Genomic DNA, 22,857 nt, shown 5'->3' on the forward strand with positions numbered 1-22,857 from the left:
CATTGATAAGTCTTAAATGTGATAAAGAGCAAGACACTTGCATGATCTCGAAGTGTCTACCAGAGGTTGTTTATATTGAAAGGGAAAACATTAATTCTAAGTGGCAAAACTGAAAAACACCTTCACTGGTGACCAAAATTAACATCACTAACAGGGGAATGATGGACACCATGTGCCTAAAAAGACAGTGTCACATAGGTAGTATTCTGGCCAAGGATCCATACCTGGAAACACCAGGAAACCCCCAAGTGAGAGACCCTCAAAGTAAAGAAAAAGGCGGCCTTCATTCAAGAATGTGTCAATGTCAGGAAAGACAAAAAGACCAAGAAATCCATCAGGGTAAAAAGATATGTGACAACTAAATACAGGATGTGAGCCCAGACTGAAGGGGACAAGGTACTACAGAGGACATTACTGAGACAACTAATCAATTTGGAAACTGACTGCAGATCTGATTAAAGAACTGTGCCAATGTTGAATTTCTCAAATGTACATTTATCTCTGGTGACATCAGAGTGTAACTGCTGCAGGAAAAGCATCCTGAAATATTATAGGTAAGGAGGCGGAGTTGGAGGGTGCCCGACGATGCTGCCCACTCTCAAATGGTTCAGAAAATAAGTGGTAAAACCACGTGTGTGACCACAGGTGACAACTGAGTGCATCTGGGTGAAGGACACAAAGGAGCCCTCTTCTGTTCTTACAATTTTTCGTAGGTCTGAAATTATTTCAAGTTTTGAGAAAAACACCATTCGGTTTTGCTCATCTCTACAGCGGTAAGAAGAGTGGTGTCCACCCGGCCAGGCATGGCCAGCCTTATCATGCATTCATGCACAGCTCTGAACACCTCGGACCATACACCCACCTCGCCTCAGGTTTGAGGAAAGCATCCTCTGAGACCGGAGAAGGCCATCTATACAAATGATTCAAAGAAGTCCAACGCCCTGTGCTCCCAAGACCCTGGTCACAGGGGAACATTTCACACGACGAGGCCCCTCCACTGTGCACGAACAGGGCTCCTGAGGAGGGCTCAGCCCAAATGCCTTCATCTTGCTGCCAAGTTTCCCCTGCCCTCCTTTCCCCAGTCGCCACCAATGCCCGGCTGAGGAAAGGTCATACACTTGACTCGAAAACCGCGCACGGCCCTGCGGTACCGAGAAGGCCGCCCTACCCACCGCTCTCTGGGCTGACGGGGCAGCGAGGAGTGCACTCTTTGCAGAGCCACCCCCGTGGGAACCTAGGGAGACGAGAACAGAGTCAGCGGTCCGGAGGCAGGGCCTGGCCTTCAGTCGTGACTAGCTGTCGGGCCGGACAGGCCCACTGTCTCTCCCTCCATCAGCCAAGGCTCTTCTTTTAAAAAGGTGGAGCCAACAGCAAACACCCCCACCCGGCAGCGTGGTCTCCAGGCTCTGGGACCTCGTTATGAAGACCACGTGCTCAGCCCACCGCTGAGGTACTGGGTGCCGACAGGAAGTGGAGGCCGAGTCTCGTGCCCTGATGAGTACCACCCAGCGAGGGGCACCATGGAAAGACCCAGAGACACCAAAAAGTTCCCAACAAGCCTGTAGAACAAAGGCTACTTTGGTTGAGATTTGCCCTCAGGGGCCGAGAAGCAGCGGCACACCAAGGCGAGATGAGACGGCTTGCCGTCTGTGGTCCCCTCAACATCAGTGGGGGTCAGTGGGAAGCAGATGGGATAAGCAGCCAACAGCAGGACGGAGGCCAAAGCATGGGTCTCCCAGGCCTCTGGCTTGTCTCTTTCCACGGGCATGACTGTCATGGGAAAGGCCTCCTGTCCCACCACAACCAGCCTGCCTGGGAACACGAAGGAGTCTCGGGCAGGAGCTGGGGGAAAGACCCCCAAGTCTGCACCAGTGGTTCTCACAGTGTGGTCCCTGGGCGACTCTCGGGCCCGGCCCAGTGTGCTGATCCAAGACTCATGGGCGGGCCCTGGAGGCCATGACTACGCGCACCTGCTCCAGTGTGTGGGCAGCGCTGGTTTTGACTCGCTCCCTGTCTGCTCCCTTCCCCTTTGGCTTGGGTTGTAAATGCCCGTGAGGGGTAGGAAAGGGACAGCGGGGAAGCAGCAGACCTGGGGACTGAAGTCCCCAGAGCAGGGCGCTGGACTTCAGTACAGAAACACAGGGGCCTCAGTGACCTCTTGGCCCTGATGGCCCTCGGCCCCTCGGCCTCTAAAGTGGCTAGGGGCCTGGGGTGGCAATGGAGGGGAACTGGAGCCCCCACTTTCTCAGGAAATCACCTCCTTCTCTGAGGTCCAGCTTGCCCGGCCACTCCTACGCTGACCCCCACTGCCCTCCTCTGGTGTCACCGACTCCTGAGGTCGCACGTGTCAGAGCTCAGGAAGGAGCTGCAGCCGGGGCGGAGTGAAGCCTCCCTTGGCCATGGACGCTGGAGCCGGGTCCACGGCTTTATTAGCTTCCCTCCCTCTACTTCGCCCCCCCACCATCGCCCCCCACCCCCTGCTAAAGGGTCAATTGCCCCCGTCTGGTGCCTGAAGTCGTTTCTTCCATCCTGGAGACCACACACGGTGTTTAAGGGGGTTGGCCACTCCAACAGTCCAAGTCTCCAGAGAACCCGGCAACACTCGAAAGGGACTGAAATCAATCAGGATCCCCAGGCTCCCCAGACCCACGGCTCCCACCTGGAGCCTGAGGGCGGGGTTCACCTGCAGCTTCTCCCACCTGGGGTCCTTCCCTCAGTCCCCTCTCCAGACTGAACTACAGAGACTTCTGGCTAACCCCAGCCCCCTGCTGACCCTCAGTGCAGCAGCCTGGGTGGCACAGTGGGGGGGGGGGCTCCCACGGCCACACAGCCCTTCCCAGCTCTGACGTCCCACCGGTGGGCTGAGTGATAGCAGTGCTAATAGACCAGCCTTCGGTCACTGTTCCCTGCACCCCACCCAAGAACACTGGCTTATCTGCATACCCAGAGGGCCCCACGCTGACCCACTGCAGTGCCCTCGGGGGCTGCAGAAAGCAGGCTGTCTCCACGCCACACAGCCAGCTGATCCATGTGGCTTTGGCCTGAGGGTCAGGAGGCTTAAGGCTCCCAGGCGATTCTTCAGCTTATTACTTCATTTTTTAAGAAATTTATTTTGGTGCTGGGGATGGAACTCAGGGTCTCACCGAGCGACACTCCAGGCCCCAGGTGATCCTAATGTACAGCACAGTTGGGCCCCACCCTGGGGGAGTTCCAACATATACAGTGGCTTCACCTGGTTCCTGCCCTCCTCTCCCATCCCACCTCTCACCTAGGAGCCCAAGCATTGAACTCAGGCTGCTCCCTGGGTACGCCGCCATGACCCTGAGGTTACAAACACGCACCTGCTATTCCCTTTGCCAGGGTTGCCTCCCCCATCTAAGAGGTCCCTCCCACCCCACCCCAGTCAGTCCAGACACGCATCCAGAAGGATGCCTTCGGGGCTCCCGGGCAGCTGCACCCCAGCCCCAGCCCCTCAGCCTGGGCCGCCTGCCCCTCCCCAGAGCAGCCCAGGGGATCTCAGCCTTCTCTCATAGCTCTATTTACAGAACACTGTCATGTCCCTGCCCCAAGGCAGAGGCTCGGATCTTGATGCCACCTGTACCTGCAAGATGCTGTCCCAAGTCCCCAGGATGATCAACAGCTCAGCCAGGGGTAGCTGACTTCCTGTCAGAGAGACAGCCCAGGAAACGCTCTTTGTGCTGTGTCTCAGACACAGAACCGCATTTCTCTCTCCGCAGCTCGTCCCAGATGTTATCATGTCTTTTTTATTATTAATACAGCCACCATTTTGAGCGTACTTGGTGCAGATCCTGTGTTAAATTCTAATATGTATTATGAACTTCGATCCTTTCTGTAACCCTGAGGTTGGTATTACTAACCCCATTTACAGAAGATTAAACTAAGGTTTCACAAACATAAGAACTTCTCAAAAGTATATGGTACTAAGTGGGGTGGCAGAATTTGAACCAGAACCCAACTCTGTATAACTTCAAAGTGGGGGGGGGGCGATGAATTTTTAAGGTAAAATTTCACTTATAAACTGTACAACCTGTTTACATTATAAAGACAAAACTGTTAAAGGTACAGAGAGAGACTCGAGAGCCAGAGTGTGTTCTGAAGGCCTCACGCCTGTGAATACACGCACAAATCATCACCCACAGGCCCCTCTGTCCTCCCCACCCTGGCAGGGATGGCGTTCCCAGAGTGGCCCTCAGGAAGGTACTGGTTTGCAACTTGGAATGCAGAGCTCTCTACCCCCAAGCCCTTGAATGTTTCATCCTAAGTAATGAAAGAAGGGGAAAAGCTCAAAACAGAGGAAAATAGCCAGAACAGACCCGGAAGCCTGCTTTGATGTCCAGCCTGAGTGACCACAGTCCACCATGGAAGGCTGCCCTCCTGGTGCCCTCTGAAGATGGCTGCATCTCTCTAAAATGGCGGATGATACTTCAGAGGATAAGCACAGGCCTGGGGCCCAAAGGTCAACAAATCCCTAATAAGATTAACGAGCACTAAAGACTTTAGAACTGCGTTTGAAGACACCACGGAGGCGTCCGTCAGTGGAGCTCAAGTTGTTAGCAATCTAAGAGGGACGGAGCCGCCAGAAAGCTGAGCGCCCAAGTCCCTCGGCCCGGCTCACATCAGACTGAGGCACTTGGTCCATGACGGGGTCAGGCGGCACCTGCAGCATCACCACCATGGTCAAGCTGGAGACCAAAACCAAAGAAGGGACGGACAGGCCTGGTTTTGTTTTTCAGACGAGGGAAACCAGAAAACTCCAAGAGTCCTAGAAATGGAACCAAAGATGGCCAAGGAGTTGGAAGGCCTTGGAGGAGACAAAATGGCAGAGGGACGACCACGAGGCTCCCCCTCCAGACTGCAGGTGAGCCATGGGAGAAGAGTCAGGCCTTCTCCTGTCCCTGAACACCCTGTGGAGACAGGCAGACAGACAGAGGCACAGTCCAAGGAGGAAGTCACAATCTATCAGAGCCATCCCCAGGTAGAGCCCAGAGCACGGCCTCCTGGAGAAGGACCCTCGAGTCTGGTGTGAGGGCAAGACAGATAATTCCAAAGGGTCCTTCCAAAATTCTAAGACTGTCACGACAGTCCCCTCAATTTGGGGATTTCTTACAAACTGCCCATGAAATATAACATGGTCTCCTGATTCCTTTCTGTACTACACTCATGAGATCTATGATTGTCATCCTCTTAAAAACAGAACAAGATGTTTCCAAAGGAAAACTCCAAATTTAAAGACAATCAAGCCTCAATCAGCTGTGATAGGAACGGCCTGGGTTCCCCTTCAACGGCCCAGGCTGGGAACTCTGTAGAGACAGAAAGGAGAACAGGAGCGGCCCAGGCCTGAGGCAGAGCTGGGAAGACAGACACGAGGTTTTCTAGCAGCAATGGGAACGTTCTAAAATTAGATTGTGGCGCTCGTTACACAACCCTGTAAATACACTGCCAAGTCGTGTGTTTTAAACGGGTGGAGTTGACAGCGAGGAAGTTGTATCTCACTAAAGCCATTTCCAAAAACCAGACTGCTTTGGAAGTGCTCTGGGGGAATTGTCCTTGTTACAATCCAGCTCCGGTGCATTTGCCTATGTTACCTCTCAAGGCCACCAGCCGTACCCCTGCATCTGGGTCGTCTAGCTAAAGATGTTGTCCATAAAACCTTCCCCCCACAGAACCCAGAGACCAAATGAGATGCTCAACTATCTGCCTCACTCTCAGAGTTGACATGGCAGTTAGCTGACATGCCAGCACCATCAAGGCAGCAACTTGGGGACAGGAGGCTCACCTACCAGCAGCACTGGGCCAAGTCCAGGCTGGGCTAAGAAGCTGAACTCAAGACCAGGGAGTCTGAGCCCCACTGTGTCAAACACCCCTAACGACCTGGTACACAGCACCTGGAGCCTCTTCAGCCGCTGCTGGTTGCGGACCCAAACGCAGTCACGCGAGAGCCCTCGGTAAGAAGAGCGGGAGACGACAAAGGCCCCAGGAGACGGGCTTTCCGAAGGCTCCCATGTTCCTTCAGGGCAGGGGAGAAGATGGGGTCAGCGTGAGGAATCTCCAGCCGGCTCTGCCCTGACCTGTCTGCTGAGGGAGCAGCCCAGCGTCCATTGACAAGTGTGCTCTTGGACAGAGTCCGCAGCCCTTGAACTCTTCCCAGGACACAGAGGCCAAATCCTTCTGGCACCGACCAACACCCTGCTTTGGATGCTCCAGGGTATTTTTAGCAACCACAAGAAAGCTCTGTGCAATCTGCACGTGGCACGCAGGCACCATGAGTGCCAGACACACGACACCACCACAAAGGGCCCCCTGACCCTCTAAGGCCTCTGTAGAGCTGCTGCTCTCAAAAGTCATTCTCAGCACACCAAACTTAGGGTCCCATCTAAGGCCACCCTCCCAGGCACGCTCCGTGGCACCCCCAGCAGGGTCCGCGCTCTGCATCCGGATCAACAGCAAACACCATGCATGTTTGTAGATCCAGAAATTGCAAAACAGCACATACATGCCACACACCACACACACACACACACACACACACACACACACACACAGAGCTCACCTCAGTACAGATGGGCTGAGGAAAGACCAGAAACTACAGCACAAGAGAGAAACATTTAAAGAAACACACCACAGTTATCAAAGGGAAGGGCTGAGAAACTGTAACAGAAGTGGACATGTTTTTGTTTATATTACCTACCTGGAGCCCTGGCTGCTCCCAAAACAGTGGAACCGAGCCTCTGATCTGGACAAAGGACGACACTCCATCATCCATGTAAATCGTCTGCAGCAGAAGGAAACAGAGGGAAAGGTATTCTTCAATGAAACCAAATGTCCTGGGCCAGTAACAGGATCTGGTGCCTGCGACCCGACACCAGCCATGAAGGGCAGACAGTGGACTGCGGCGCCCTCTGCTCTCTCACCCAGCATGGTGATCCACAGGGCACACCAGTTGCTGGCCAGCATCAGAGGAGGGGTCTGGAGAGGGCTGGAGGTCCCCCAGACCTGGTGGGAATTCACCCTTCTAGGATGCAAACTTACCCACATCCCTAAAAAGCCCAGCACCTACCCACCTCTATGTAGGAATAGAAGCAGATGTGCCTGGGGTTTAACTAAGACCTTCCTCGGAGCCTCTATTTTTACCTGTCCAATAGCTAAAGAGCGAGAGCTACTGGGAAAGGATTAAATGAAATAAAATGAACAAGCAATACAGTCAAAGGACCTAATTGACTGCACCTGTCAGTCTAGTGCTTCACAATGTAAGGCAAGACTGGACTTGAACTTGCACCTGGCCCTGTGCCACCAAGTTCTTGGAATACACTACTCCATCAGCAAAAGCAACACGGTGTCCATGAGCTTCCAGAGTACAGCCCCTGCATAGAAGCAAATGACACTCAGGCTTTAAAAAATGTCACCCCCAGCCCTGTTATTCAGCATGTGCCTGCGGGCCTCCAGAGTTACTGGAGCACAAGGAGTCTGAAGGACAAAAGGTACAGTCCTGAGCACCCAGGGGAAGGCTGCTGTGGTTATCAGATGCCTGGCCTTTATCTGTGCAACCCTACCCTGGCCTGGCGAGGCCAGCCTGGGCGCCGCTGAGAGTCCTTTCCATTGCTAACCAGCCTGCTCCCTTACAGGGTAGCTTTCCACAAAGGTTAGAGCTCGCTCAGATCACACATGCATTAGTAATTCCGCAGGGGAGAGCGTGACATGAGACCCGCAGTCCCCTGGACCACAGGAATGACACGAGCCGGGTATCTAGGCCGCGAGCTGTAATTCTAGCCTTCATCTCAGAAGAAGCGAAGCACTGGGTTCAGAATGTGCTGTCTGCTGTGACCCTCCAGGATTCTAAGAAAAACAGGACAGAATAGCAGGCTGTTCAAATGACCGCAGCCCTGAATGCTGCCTTGAGATTAAGGACATCAACTGACCAGCACTGGGAGCCACACAGGTTCAGATTCCTCAGAGAGAAACCAGCTGGGCCACTTTCTAAAATGGACCGTTAACAAGCCCAGAATCTGACTGAGCTAAGGGACTCTCCTCCTTCACTCTGATGACCACGTGCCAGGAGTGCTGGGTCCTCCTGAGCTGCACTTGCCCAGAACCAGCTTCTGAACACCGGCAGGAAGGTCGTGTCGTCTGCTCCTTCCTCCCTGGGAGAACCATCCATGTCTGTCCCCGCACTGCCCGGGTCCACACCTGGCCCCCAGCACCAGTGATGCTCCATGGCACTTGCATTCAGTGGAGAAGAGGGAGTCCAAGGACAGACAGGGCTGGAGGGAGACCAGGAGGAGCCCCAGGCCCTGGAAGGCAAACAGACGGCGGGAACCCCAGGGCCATGGGAGGCCAGCAGGAGTGTGGCTCCTGGGCTGGGGAGCCGAGAGGACACCCTGAGCTGACAGTGTCAGAGGTGGTGGGAGCAGAAAACAAAGGGCCATTTAAAAAATGGTTTGGAAAACAGGAGAACAGGCAACTCTGTAACCAGTTTCATCTGGAAGGCTCCTGCTAGACTCCTATCCAACGCCTGCCCCTGCCCTCTGGGAGCACACCCAGTGGTACCCACCCCCACATCACTTGCTGCACTTATCTTCCATAGTCAAATGTCTTTTTTTTTTTTTTTTTTTGACAGAATGGGGGACTTTTGGGGTTGTTTTTCTGCACAGTGAGTCACGGGTGAAGCGTCCACCGCATGACTCATGGCAGAGCTGAAAGGCTCAGGACTTCCGCCCAAGGAGCCCGAGATGCCACTCACACGAGCACACAGCATGTGTGCGCACACCACACAAGTATACACACAACACACACACAGAACATGTGTGCACACCCAGCCAGCCCAGGAGGAGGAAGACTGCTAAAGATAAAAGTAGAGCGGGGCCAAGGCCCGGCTTGGGCCTCCAGAGCATGAATTCAGGTAAGCCAATTTGCCTCCCCAGAGTCTCCACCAAGCCCCTGCCTCTTTGTGTGGTCCCCTGATTGTTCACAGTGATACCTCCAGGGCCCACTGCAGCGCCTCCACTTCCCTAGAGGATGGCTCAGGTCTGAAGACTCCAGACCCCAGCAGGATCCCTGGCCAGCAGAGGTCTGTGGCAACACCCCCAGGGCTATACTGCCCCCACAAGCCCCCTTCCCCCTGGGGCAAGGTGACCAGATGCAAAGTCTGCCACTTATTTCAGGTGTAGAGGAAGAAGCCAGCCACCTGCTGAACACTTTGGAAAATGCCTCAGAGCCCTGAAAGCTGCTCTTTCACCATGAGCAAGGCCATGGGACACCTACTTGAGGAGGCTCTGCCCTTAACACCACCCACCTGGGGGCTCATGGTCCTGCTCCACAGACTCGAGGGAGTAGACCCACCTGGCTCCCATCAGACCATCTCGGTCCTGAATGGGCAAACCGCTACCAGGCCACAAGGCAGGTTCCTCTGTGCTTACACGCAGCCCACCCTTTGCAGGGCTGGCTGCTCCCTGAACTCAGCAAAGACAGCAGGCCGGGCTACACCCCCTCCCACCCAGCTCCCATCTCCTGATGCATCAGAAGTACCTTCAGCAGCAGGTGGCCAGACGAAAGCAGCTGAGCGGAGGCTGGGAAGCACCCTGGGAGGGTGGCAGCGCCTTGGTCTTGTTCCTGATGCATCCCATGTCCCCACATGCCTAGGAGGGGAGCCCTGAGTCCAGGTGGCTCACTACCAGACTCTGCCCAAGGGCCCAGGGTTTGTTTCCACGTTGCTTTGAGGACAACCTGGACACAGCTCTGAGTGACATGGCCCTCCCCAGAGGGTCACCCTCTTCCCCAGCATCATTGTGGCCAGAATGCATGGGGTGTCTGAAGGCCTGAGCCAGCCTGGGCTCTTCCTTCCCAGAGGGTCCATCTGGGCAGCTGGAAATGCACACACCCAACAAAAAATAAAACAAGGCACAACCCTCATGTCTGGTTCCAAGTCTGGTGAAAACGAAGTCACCTCGGGGTGAAGTTATACCTCTCGGTGGGTGAGGGCTGGCGCCTGCAGCTGCCCACATCTCTGGGTGGACAGCAGGTGGTGGAGCCCGGCTGCACCACCATGATTGCTGCCCCTGGGAGCAAGGTCTGGTGGGGACTTCATGGAGGCACCAGCACTGTCAGACCCAAAGGAGGTCAAGGGATGAAAAGCACCAGGGCTTATGGGAGCCAGGGAAGCCCTCCCCCAGCCCCAAGCAGGAAGGCAATTTAAATAGCAACTTGCTTGCTAGGGTGCGTCCCCTCTGAAACGCAGGTGAAACTGATGGCCATTATGAAACATTAAGGGTGGGACCACTGGGATCTTGAAGAGGTGATTGGGCTCTGCCCTTGGCAAGGAGGGGGGTGTCTGAGAGTGGTTTGCTCATAGCCAGCTTGGCTAGTGCTCCCGTGTGACACCCTGCACCCTGAGACTGCCAGCAAGGCCATCGTCAGATGTGGCCCCTCGACCTTGGACTGTGAGTCAAAATAAGCCTCTTCATAATTTACCCAGGCTGTGGTGCTGCATTAATAACAACACAAAGCAGGGGGCTGGAGGAGCCTGCTGGTCCTATCTCTAAGGCCCCACGTGGAAGACTCAGGAGACATGGCGTAAGGTGCCTGCTCCTGAACCCTAGCAAGTAAAGTGGGACAGCAAGAGCCACATCTAAGTCACTGGGCACACTGCAGGAAATAACCAGAGCAAAGCCCCCAACTGAGTCTAGGGCCAAGTCTGCTAGTCTCCAGAAGGAGAAAGGGGAGATCACAGGAGGTTTTCCTAAGGCTAAATGCATCATGTCCAAAGCACAGCCCTCTCACGGGTCAGAGGTGGGTCAGATGTGTTAGACTTCTAGCCCTCAACACTTCAAATCACGACCTCGTTGCAAACAAGGCCTTTGCAGGTGCAATTAGTTAACTGAGGCCATCTTGGAGGAGGGCGAGCCCTGGATCAATATGACTGTCCTCCTTATAAAGAGCGGAAAACAGGGAGAAGGGGTTGAAAGGGGTGATGTGGCCACAAGCCTGGTTACACCTGGGGTGACCAGAAGGGAGAAGAGGTGAGAAAGAATCCTCCCCTAGGGGCTTTGCTAAGAACATGGCCTTTCCTGACACCTTGATGTCACACTCCAGCCTCCAGAACTGTGAGACAACAAATGTCCATTGTTTCAAGCCATCCTGTGGGGGTGGGGTGGGGGTTCATTGCAGCATCCCCAGGAAACTCATGGTGTCCAGTGTGAAAATGTCCTGTCTGGGGCTGGGATTGTGGCTCGGTGGTAGAGCAATCACCTAGCATGTGTGAGGTCCTGGGTTCGATCAATCCTCAGCACCACATAAAGATAAATAAATGTATTTTGTCCATCTACAACTAAAAATATTTTTTTTAAAAAATAAAATGCCCTTTCTTCTAGGAAAGGGTAGAGGCGTAGAGGGCAGCTGTCTCCCTAATGAAGCGCTGGGTCAGATGCAGCAGATGAGACCAGTTTGTTTTTTATTTTTTAAACTGGTTTAAATCCAAAAAACCTTGGGAACACCAACACCTGGACCAGATAAGGGCTTGGGTGCCCCAGGGCGAGACAGAGAATGTGGTGGAGATGGGGCTCAGGAACTCCCTCAGGGAACCCCAAGGTGATCTCTGGAATCTGGTGTGTCACCAAGTTCAAGGTCTCTGTCATGTTGATCTTGTACAAATGTGCTGCACAGCTTTGGTCCCCTCTTCCCAGCACAGAACCCAGCAGATGATACATACTAAAGATCCGCTGAGGGAACTCAGGGGCCTGAAGGGCAACAACCTGGACCCAAACAAGGACAAGGTGCTAGTGAAGGTGGAGTGAGAGCTGAAGTCATTTGCATCAAGCAGACAGGAGCAAGGAAAATGGCCTCCAGTGGGGGGCATATACCCTCTCTGACTCATTTTTTACCAGATAATTATGGAGCAGCCTGGTCAACACTCAGAGGAGCAAGCTCCGTGGACAGCCACAGGCAAGACAGCGCACCTGCTCCTGTGCCAAGGTCCCTCCTGTGGACACCGGACTCCAGAAGGAGCCTCTCCTTGCTGCACCTTTGATGTGCAACAGCTGGCTCCTGCAAATGGTGACCCACACCAATTTTCGTCATCTTTGAACCCCGGATCATGCACAAGCTCACACGTAGTGGAGACAGGTGTGCAAATCTGTGCTGAATAAATTGACTCAAGTCCTCCCAAGAAGCCTCCCCCAGCAGCAGAGAAGGAGGACGCAAAGCTACACCTGTGCTCCTCCCGCAGGTGTGCAGTGCGCCACCCCCCGGCCCCCCCCCCCCCCGCCCCGCAGTGTCAAAACAGTGCCCTCCTGGGGCCTCCTTTCTTAGAGTTGATCCCCGTTATCCTATAAGATGGCACTGTCCTACAGGGAGAAAGCTAGAGCAAAAACAAGTTGTAAGACAGCATCTCTGAGAATGAGAACAGAAGTTAGGGAAAGAGGAATTTCACAGATGGTTCTGTTCTCGGGAGCTGAAAGCCCCTGCCACTCAGCACGCAGACTCCCCAACTGCCAGGTGCGAGTGCACACTTCTAGGTGGAGTCAGCTCATTTAGAATAACAATCAGAGGGCTGGGGATATAGCTCAGTTGGTAGAGTGCTTGCCTCACATGCACAAAGTCCTGGGTTCAATCCCCAGCACCACAAAAAAAAAAAAAAAAAGTTAGAAAAACAATCAGTCCACCATCTTTTTGAGATGGACACCATTACCCTAAGTACTGTATGAAGACACAATTGGTGTGAATATACTTTGTATACAACCAGAGATATGAGAAATTGTGCTCTATATGTGTAATATAAATTCTAATGCATTCTGCTGTCATATATAACAAATTAGAATAAAAACTAATAAAAGAAGAATCACAATCAGTTGCTTCTCTTCCTCCTCTTGTACTGATCTACTTTTTTTCCTACAAACTTTTTTCAACCCCTATTGGCTCATCTGTCAGCTGCTCCCTGAATAAACTGGCCACAGCAAACATTCCCAATTGCTTTTAGTTAAAAACACCCGAGGTAAGCAACATTTCCCCAGCAGGAGATGTGAACCAAGAGGAAGAGACAGACCATGCAAACCAGAGGCCACATTTTCATGCAGAGTTCCAATGTCACAGATACAGAGAGAAGTCATGATCAGAACCAGCTCAACTGCATCAGGGCTGCCTGTGTCCCCAGTAGAAACATGTTTGCATGAGCTGTGTGACTCTGAACCACCTGGTGTCACGGGTGGGCCCCTGGCACTGACCTGCTCTGTCTCCACGAAGTTGGACACGTGGCCATCGTCGTTCACGCCTCGAGTGTGGAAGCGAGCGCCGGCACGCTCACAGCTGATGCGGGAGATGAGGCAGGCCTTGGCCTGCTTGTGTGACGCGTACACTGTGCGGATGGCCACCACCCCACAGATGACCTTCAGGAGCCAGTCACAGCAGCTCACCTGGTGCTGCCTCAGGGGCACGTGCAATAGTTGGTTCCTGCAAAACACAGCCCCACACCAATTCTGGTCACCCGGCAGCCTCCAGCAAGCATGGCACCCAAAGCAGGTGTGGTGACACACCCATGGGGCCTGGCTTCCAGCTCAGGAGGAGGCGGTGTGCTCTGTGCCCATGTGAACTGGGGGTGTACAGACCCAGGGAGCTCATGTGCCTCAGACCGACCCCAGACGGAGGCCCACTGTGTCACACACAGGAGAAAGAAGCAAGAAGACCTCTCCCAAAGGGACCACTGCGTGGACAGTGTCAGCAAAGGGCAGCAGAGCTGGGTGTGAGCCAGTCGGGCACCATGCAGGGACTTCACAGGGGCCTCAGGGTCAATCGCGGCCACCACGTGTTTTGAATAGAAGCCCATCAGCAAAGAATTTAATCACACGTTTGGATTAAATCATAATTATGGTAATGACAAATGATAAAAATAGTCATGAATTCATGCACACTGATCTAGATGTTATACACACAGGCACAGGAACTACCGTGGGCATATGAAGTAAAAAATGGTGAAAATAAAACTTCACAAGGTTCTCCCCACACTGGGAGGATTCTTCTGGGCTCTGGAGTCCAAGGTGATGAAGCCAGGCGCGTGCTCTGGGATGGGCTAAGGCACCACAGCCTTGAAATGACCCCACGTGAGAGGTGTTGTCAGAAACCCCTTTTACAGATAAAGAAACTGAGACACAAGAAGTGAAGTACTTGCCCGCGGTCACGGAGCAGTGGGTGGCCGGGGGTTCCTACAGCCCCTCTTGGGGAAGACCCCGCACCTACAAACGGACACACGCCCTCCCCTCCCCTGGCCACCTGGCTCCCCTACACCCAGGAGACCTGGCAGTGCCTCTCGGGGAGGCCTGTCCCCAGGGGACTCCCTCTGATGGGTCTGGAGTAAATCGAGGTCACAATGCCCTACTTGTTTAAAAAAGGCAACCTGATTCCTGCCCTGGAGCCTTCCTCAAAACAGTGCAGCGTTCTCACTGTTGGAAATCCGTGCTGTGAGCTGTGGCGGATCTCGGGAGGCTTCTGGAAGGCCCCTCCTCGAAGGGCCCACTTCCTCAACTGTGACCATGGTCACTTTCACCTGCAGGGAACGTGGCCTGCTTCTGCCCCCATTGAGCTCCTCTGCATGAAAACCAGTGACCACAGAGTGTGACTGTACGGAAAGAGGCCTCCCTCTTCTGAGTCACTTGCTAAATTTCAGATGATAAACCACTGTGGCGGCAGAAGCAGGCTCTAGATTTCAGAGCCAGCTAGTCACGGGGGCAGGGGAGGAGGCTCTTGGCAAATGCATGATTTGGAATAATCTGTTTCTAGAAATGCCGCCTGGCCCTCTGGGGAGGGGAGCTCAAATCCAGGAGGAGGAGGGCCACCTCTGTAAGGGAAACAGCTCCGTGCCTCCTGCCAGGACGTAACTGTGGGGAAGCAAAGCTTCAGAGGCTGCACCATAGCAAGGCAGGGAGAGGTGACAGGCCTGTGGTCACTCTGCCAGTGACTCAGTACGAGCAGTGTGTGGGCCCCTCCCTAAGCTCCCATACCAGGTCCCAGAGTGGGCACCAGCGGCACCAGGCGCCCTGCACAGTTGCCTCCTCCTCACCAACTGCAGATCTAGTATGAGTCCACTTCAAAAAGGGGCACCCCGGGAACCTCCCCTCCCCAAGACCTCTCTCTGCTCAACTTCACCTGTCTCCTCTTTATCTGAGTGGTGTTGTGTCCCTCATATCTCCAGCCCCCGAGCTGGCATTTAAATAAGTGCTAGGGCAAGACAACCCAGAGTTCTCCTACGGGCTCCAAGGAGTCCTGCCTCTGCTCCTGACAGCCTTCAAAGCCTCATCATGCACAGCCTGCAGCTCGGCTGCCTAAGGGACACATGCTGTCCCTGCAAAATGGAGCCAACCACTCACAGCAACGCTGATCCCTGAGCCCGCTGCTGGGCCTGTGGTCTGCAGACCACGGTGGGCAGTGGCTGGAAACGTGGGAGGAATCTCGGACCCAGTGCAGACCTGTGCACCAGAATCTGCATCTTAACAAGACCGGCAGGAGATTCACAAGTGCTTGAAGTGTGAGCCCCACAGCAGAGAAGTAAAACTCCACTCTCGCAGAGAATCAAGCAACATGTGGGGCAGGCGCAGTGGGAGGACACAGGGACACAGCGAAGGCCCTTTTCTCAACAGAAGGCAAGAATTCATGAGTGGGGAGCCGAGGCTCCAGGGAAAGACCTCTGATGGCCCTGTGTGGGCAAAGGGGAAGGCCCAGGGAGAGGGACGGCCTCATCAGCCCTGTCCCAGGGCTGGGAAAACCAGTGCAGCCCCACGGGGGGTGCTGGGACCCCCACACTTCACACAGACCAGCTCCTGGGAACAGACGCTGCAGCACAACCCCCACCCACCTGCGCTCTGCCCTGCCTCTCGCCCATCTCAGGGAAGGGCATCAGCAAGGGCCCAAGCCCTACGCAATCACTGCCCCTTGGCTTCTCTGCAGGACGGGGCGGGGTTGTGACCCTGGGGTCAGGAGGCTTAACTGTGCACAGAGTAGATGCCAAATAATCCCCCCGACAGAAACCCAGCCCACCCTGCTTGGTCACATCCCTGCAAGGCTCCTTGGGCAAGATGCTCAGTTTCCCTGTTGGCCAGAGCTGGTTTAGCTTTGTGATGACCAGTTTGGGGTCTAGAGCCAGAATGCCTGGGTTCAAATCCTGGCTCTGCCACACACCAGGTGTGTGAAGTTTAGCAAATCCCCCCTGCCCGCTTGTTCACGCCTCAGTCTCCCTCTCTGTAAATGGGGTCACAGACCCTTCTTCAGAGAGCGTGAGGATTCTGAGTTACTATCTACACAGGGCCACCTGAACCCATTCCCCAAGCATGCCGGGCAGGCGGGATTCAGTTTACTTTGCTCCTCACTGGGCAGAGTGGGCATGGATCTCAACCCTCAGCCTCCAGAAGTGACCCCAAAATCCTGGGGCTGGTGCAAGGTGGGCTCAAGGACTCAGATGCCAGGCAAGAGTCCCCTCACCAGAAGAAGGAGCTCCCCCACTCAGAACTGTCGTCACCCTGCTTCTGCGCCCGCACAGTCAGGTCAAAGCGGGAGCCATCGTTGGGCCAGGCGAAGTAGAACACCCCCGAGCTGAGGATCTTTCTCAAGGCCAGCAGCCGGTCCTCCTCCTTGGCCTCCTCCTGGAGAGGGTAAAAATCCGTGGCGGTGATTTTGAAGATTTCTGCATCTGGAATTCTGCCCACCGACGTGCAGCCTGTCACCAACACCAGGAAGCTCAGGGAAGCGCCACCTGGAAGGGAAGTCAGGCAGGAGAGCTGAAGGGCTCATCGAGTACTCACCGTCCCAGGGCGCTCCTAGAGCTGTCCCCAAGCCTGCGCATCCCTGCCCAGCAGCACAGTGAACCTGGCAGTGAGCGCCTTGGAGACGTGGAGGCCCTGCTTGAACAGACCCTCCGGGTGGTTCTGTACCTAGAGCCTTCCAGACCCCAGTCCTCCGCCATGTCTGACCTGCAGTCCTCCAAGCTCCTCCCCACACCCCTGGCCACTGCCTCGACTTGGACCTAGCCCGTCAGTCCCGCGCAGCTGTCTCAGCCCTGTCCGATGGCAGACACGAGCCCCCCCCATGGCTCCCACTGTCCGCCAGGACTGACATGGAAGCCCTTCCTGAGGTGCTCTTGTTCTGCCCCTGCCCCCTCCTGTCCTGCCCCACAGGTGGGTGGACACACCCAGGCCTGCTGCTCTCAAACGTGCACACCTGATCCACCCTGTGCTTTGCCCAGACGTCCCACGGCCGCCCACCCAGCAAGACCGCCCTCCCCCTCAGCTCCCAGCCCCTCTGCCCCCCACAGGGCTCAATCTCAGCACAGGCCTCCCACGTGCTTCTGCCCCCTGCCCCCACCAGGCCGACTCCTCCTCCGTCTCCAGGAAGTCCACTGGGCCCCCCAAGACAGGGTAGGGTCCCTCCATAGGCCAGCAGCTCCCTGTCAGCACTAGGCACACAGAGCTGATGGCCTGGTCCCGCCCGAGTCTCTCAGCCGAGGGGTTCCTCTGGGTAGGGCTCTGTGGCACTGGTGACTCCCAGCACACAGGTGCCTGGCGAACACTCCTAAGAGATTCCTGCCCTGCCTCCCACACCACGCGCCCTCTCGGGACCCGGCCACTGTTCTATGCCCCCACCCCTCAGCTGCTTCCCTACATCCTGTGCAAATCAGGGATGGGTGGCAATGCTGTGCCCCAGGGACAGTGGAACACTGCCCCCATCAAAGGACAGAGCCCAGGAGACAACCTTTGGCCCAGAGGACCCTTCCCACCCCCCTGAGCTCTCAGGAATCCCTACCAGCAAGACCTCTTCCCCATGGCCAGTGGCCACTGTCTAGAAGATGGACCCTGATGTCTGCAGCTCACGGCATGGGAACCATGCTGGCCCCAACAGTGTTCCCTGGTGAGCAGGTCCTGGTGCACCACAGGGGTAGGGGCACCCACAGGCAGGTCACCGGCCCCTCTGACTGCTCCCACTCCCACCACCAGCAATCCACTGAGGAACATCCAGAGCACCGGGGACGTTATTCTGTGGACAGTGACGGGCGGGTGTGGGGTGCCGTGGGTGTCTGTGTGTCTCAACAGGACAGGGGGCGTTTAGGTGGGACTGACATCCTCAGGTCTGAGCCCTAAAGACGCAGTCCCACAGCTCGGCTGCAGAGTCTCCTGACCTGGCCAAGGAAGCCTCTGTGGTCTAGCTGAGGAGTGGCTCAGGAAGAGGCATGGAAAATTCTGCCTTCCATCCCACCCTCCGAGACAGGAAGTGGATTTCTAGCCCACGCCCTCGGCAGCCTCTGCGTGGGGGCTGAGTCCCTGGCACGAGTCCCAGGCTGTTGCCGAGGCAGCCAGCAGCTCCTGGCAGGCCGGTGGCCTGGGGGAGGCTCGGGGGGGCTCTTAAGAAGAATGCCACCAGAGAATTCGGCTCCTGAGTCCTGGGTGAGGGGCTCGAGAGGAACAGGTGGGTGAGAGCCACCGCTGGTGAACAGTTAATACTTAGGACAGCACCAACAAGCACCAAGCACCAAGCACTAGTTCTTCCTGCACATTGACTTGATCTCTCGACAACCCAGCAGGGGTACATCATCACAGAGAGGGAAATGGAGACACAGGGAAGTTAAGTGACCTATCCACGTGACAGGGTTCCAAACCACTTTCTGGCTGCACCTCCGGGGCAAGTTGCTCCAGCCCAGCCTGGCTCCAGAGCGGAGTCCCTTCCCTCTCTGCAGGTATCAGCACCAATCTTCCTCCCAATGCTCTTTCAGGGCCACCATCACCATTTCACACACGAGTGACTGTCCCCAGAGCTGCTGGAATGCAGCCCAAATACACTGGTCTAGATAGGAACCTAGATGCAAAGGTATGGTCAGCTTAGACCCAGGTGCTGTCTGGCCCTGGAGTCCAGTGGTATCTGTGGCTATACTCTTGGAGAAAGTGTGGCCACCAGCGGGCCCCCTGTAAACTGCCTGTGTCACCCTGATGTCCCCATACTGAAATACAAGGTGGTGGGATGAGGCCGTGACACCTCTGGGAGACGTTACAGCAGCAGAGTCCTCTACAAGGGTCAGTGCCCTCATTGAGGAGCTCCAAGGAGCTCCCCGGCCCCACCCACCTGATGACACCGAAATGGCGCCATCTTGAACCAGCTCCTCACCACAGACTCCACACCTTGACCCTGGGCTTGAGCCTCCACAGCTCGGCTCCCTCTAGGGACCTTGGCCCTGGAGGCCTGACAAGCTGACAGCACAAGTCACCTTCTGTTTAGCATGGAGATCCCAGTGTAGTCTGCATATTGACAGGGACAATGACGAAAGCCCCACGGCCCTCTTGAGCAGTGTCCCGTGGAATCCAGAGACTGGGTACCTGTCGCCATCTATTATTTAAGGAACACGCGGACAAGCGCTTCCCGAACAGGTGGAATTTCGAGCCGCATTTCCATCCCGCCCCGTGGAGTTTCAGCCTACCACAGCACAGCGCCCTCCCTTCCAGGAGGCTCCACCCGGCACACGTGGCTCCCTCCGTCTTCCACTCTGTCCTTCCCCATATATATATACACACACATTTGTTTATTTATTATATTTTGAACCCAGGGCCGCTTAACCCCTGAGCCACATCCCCAGCCCTTTTTATTCCTTATTTGAAGACAGTATCTTGCTAAGTTGCTTAGGGCCTTGCTAAGTTGCTGAGGCTGGCTGTGAACTCACGATCTTCCTGCCTCCGACTCCCAAGCCACTGGGATGACAGTGGCATGTGCCACTGCGCCCAGCTGTCCTTCCCAATCTTGTTTGACAGCCCTTGTCTGTGCTCCATGTACCACAGATTTTAAGGAAATGTCTGGGTTCAAGCCCAGCACAGATGGGAGGCAATGCCCCTCCCACCTGTCCGTGCAGCATTGGCCAGTGACCCCCCACAGAGGTGTCCCTGGAGGCCAGCAAAACCTGTGGGATTGACCCGCCTCTGGTGTGAGGCCCCTCCTCAGGGTCACCCTGGCCCAGGATCTGGGCGGTGCTTTTGTGAGACAGGGTCAATTTTCTGACAACCCAGAAGCACACTAAGCCTGAGGAGGTCGCGGAAGTGTCAGCGGCGGCTGAGACAGTGGCTTACAGCAGCAAGGATCCTGTAGCAAGGGAGGACTCAAACTCTGGGCTCTGCCCCTCCAGGGCCCTGTGGGGCCAGTCTCCTGCCCTGTCCGGGCCTCAGGAAGGGTGCACCAGGTGGCCTCCGGGTCCCTTCCAGGCTGAACACTCCAGTCCCTTGGCTTGGGCCAAAGAAAGACCACACAGGAGCCAGCCTGAGGCGAGGGAAAGATGAGAGTGGGCGACGGGCCAGAAAGGGACGGGGACATCCGCCCACAGGAGGGCAGAGGCTCGTGAGTGCCTACGGCCTGCAGTAGCAGAGCTGGAGGGGTGGGGGCAACGACCTCTCCATGTCACTTGTGGGGGCAAAGGATCTGGTGGGAAGACACCACGAGTCCTGGAGAGACGGGGTGGCCGCAGCACAGCAGGGCGCGTGCCAGGGCCACCCAACTGCAACCTGCATGATGGGCTGGGCGGCAAGCTGCACGTCACATAGGTGTTACCACAATAAGAGCTTAAAATAACCCAGCTGGGGGCCCTGGTGCCCGCCAGTCATCCCGCGGCTGAGCGAGGAGGATCTCAAGTTCAAGGCCAGCCTCCAAATAAAAAATAAAAAGGACTATGGATGTAGCTCAGTGGTGAAGCACCCTGGGTTTAATCCCCAGTACCAAAAAACCCCGAAACCACAACATCAGCTTAGAGACGCCCTCCCCCAACAGGACTGCCTTCAAAACCAGCTCTAAGTTCGAAACTGGCCAATTTCCCAGACCCTGCAGTACCAGGGTCTGTGTGTCAACGTGTCAACCACTGGTGGCCACCTGTCACCAGACCACGGGATAAAGATGGGGCCTGTACAGACATATGTCCTGCTATCAGGACAGCCCTAGCCTCCTGGTCCCCCTTGGTGGCCTTCGTCACGCAGGCCCAGACTGAGTTCCCTGGCCACATCCATACCAACCCCTCCCCTGTCCTCTGCCTCCCCAGGCCACACACACTGGGGCCTCTGAGGACTTGGACGTCCAGGCTCTCTCCACCAGTGCAGCGAGGACCTTCGCCCAGATGAGGCCTGAGCTGCGCTGATCTAACGGCTCAGGGTCCTAAGGTCTCCAGCCCCTCCCCCCTTGCCTCTGAGGAGTGCAAAGGGGCACCCACAGCACTTTGCAGGAGCCGCGTCCCCTGGCCAGTGGCTCATGTTTCCACCTCTATGGGGGGAGCCTGAAGTCGGCCATGGCCAGCGCAGTCACCACGGAGGTTGGCAAACCCTGCCCTCCAGAGTGCTCCCCTGCCATGGACGTAATACTGAAATAAATCATTCTAAGTCACAAAGGCCGTCCATTTCAGAACGCTGCAAAACCCGAATCTCAAAAGACCAAAGGCCCAAACTTCCCTCTCCTGAGAAGCTTCAGTCTGAAGTGACTAGACTTGGCAATCAGTTGTCAGCAGCCTACAGGTGACAACCCAAGGAGTCCTCCCCTCCAGACCTCCTAGAGACCGAGGAAGGAAACAGCAGAGCTTTCCAGGACGCAGGGGGGACACAGGCTTCTCCCATCAGCCTCAGGACAGCCACTGTCCCAGGCCCCTTCACAAACTTCTATGGCCAGCCTTAATGTTTAAAGAACATCCCAAAGTTTTCAAGACTTCCATGTTCATCCCCTCATGAAGAGCTCTTAAGAACTGTGTAGGATAGAGAGGAGTCTCCCTGGTTTTACAGATGGGGAAACAGCCCTAGGGAAATTAAATGAATGCAGAAAGCCAGTTGTAAAGCTGGACCTGGAAGGCAGGAGGGCTGTCTGGTGGAGAATTCATAGGGCTGTTATGTACAGATTCACAGGTTGTGCACTGCACAGTCCAGGAGACACAATTCATTACAGACTGGGATTTGAACAGAGCCCCTTGAACTGTGAAATAGGAAGATCTTGAGGGCTTGGGTTAAAGAGGAATCAAATCCCTAAAATCGCTGGGATAAATTCTTCGTTCTGCTGTACTTAATTTCTATGCTTTGTAGTCTATATATCCAGTAGCCTAACACCCCAGCTAATCATGAGACAGCTCTTTTTTGCTGGCATTTCAGGGAGGAAGCCTCTTTCTTTTGTTCAGAAGACCTCAGCCTCAGGGTCCACAGGGAAGCCCCACCTGATGTCATCTCGGTGGTCACCAAAAGTTGGACTTTCACTCCATGAGGCCCTACGCACTCCATGGGTGAAGGGAACATCAAGGCCAAGCCAGACCCCAGTCCAGCCACAGCGGGTTCCCTCCAGCCTTCACGGCGCAGGGGGCTTCTCAGGGGTCCCAAGAACACTCTGCAGTGTGCAGAAAGCGGGCCAAAGGATCCTGGCCTTCCCACAGCCTCTCGTCTTCACCACTCACAGGCAGCTGGAGGAGCCGAGCACGGGGCGGGGCTCAGGGCTGGCAGCCGGTGGCCTGGGGACTCGGAGATGAGGCGGGGAGTGCCTGAGCCTGGCCACAATGGGGGCCCTGTGTCAGACAAAGAAATGGGGCTGGGATCTGATGGCCTCACCCAGGTGGGCATGCACAGCTGGGCTGATCCGCCCTGGCTCGCCTACAGGCTGTGTCCACTCACTCCTGGGGTCACCAGCTGGGGAAGGGACAAGGGCCTGGCCGGCAGCTGGGAGTCCGTCACCTCCCTCTACACTCCACACCGCAGAAGTCCCTGCGGCAGCCCCTGGGGACCCACAGACGCCCTGGCTGGCTCTGAGGGGACTTTTTTGGGACTGGAGCTGCCACCCTTCTCCTTTGGACCAATTCCTGACAGTGGACCTAGACCACAG

General features: G+C 55.5%; 1 protein-coding gene across 2 annotated transcripts in view; it reads right to left on the reverse strand.

Moving 5' to 3' along the window:
• Synj2 (synaptojanin 2) overlaps window positions 1-22,857 on the reverse strand; it is an 88,812-nt gene that overhangs the window by 39,026 nt on the left and 26,929 nt on the right. For both annotated transcript variants that reach the window (XM_048805911.1, XM_015498648.2), the window contains exons 3-5: window positions 16,477-16,747; window positions 13,233-13,458; window positions 6,710-6,793 (exon numbers count right to left, since the gene is read on the reverse strand). In XM_048805911.1, the coding sequence (XP_048661868.1) occupies window positions 6,710-6,793; window positions 13,233-13,458; window positions 16,477-16,747 (581 nt within the window). The remainder of the gene's footprint in view (window positions 1-6,709; window positions 6,794-13,232; window positions 13,459-16,476; window positions 16,748-22,857) is intronic.

The sequence above is a fragment of the Marmota marmota genome, unplaced genomic scaffold (genome assembly GCF_001458135.2).
Source record: "Marmota marmota marmota unplaced genomic scaffold, marMar, whole genome shotgun sequence".
Lineage (NCBI taxonomy): Eukaryota > Metazoa > Chordata > Mammalia > Rodentia > Sciuridae > Marmota > Marmota marmota.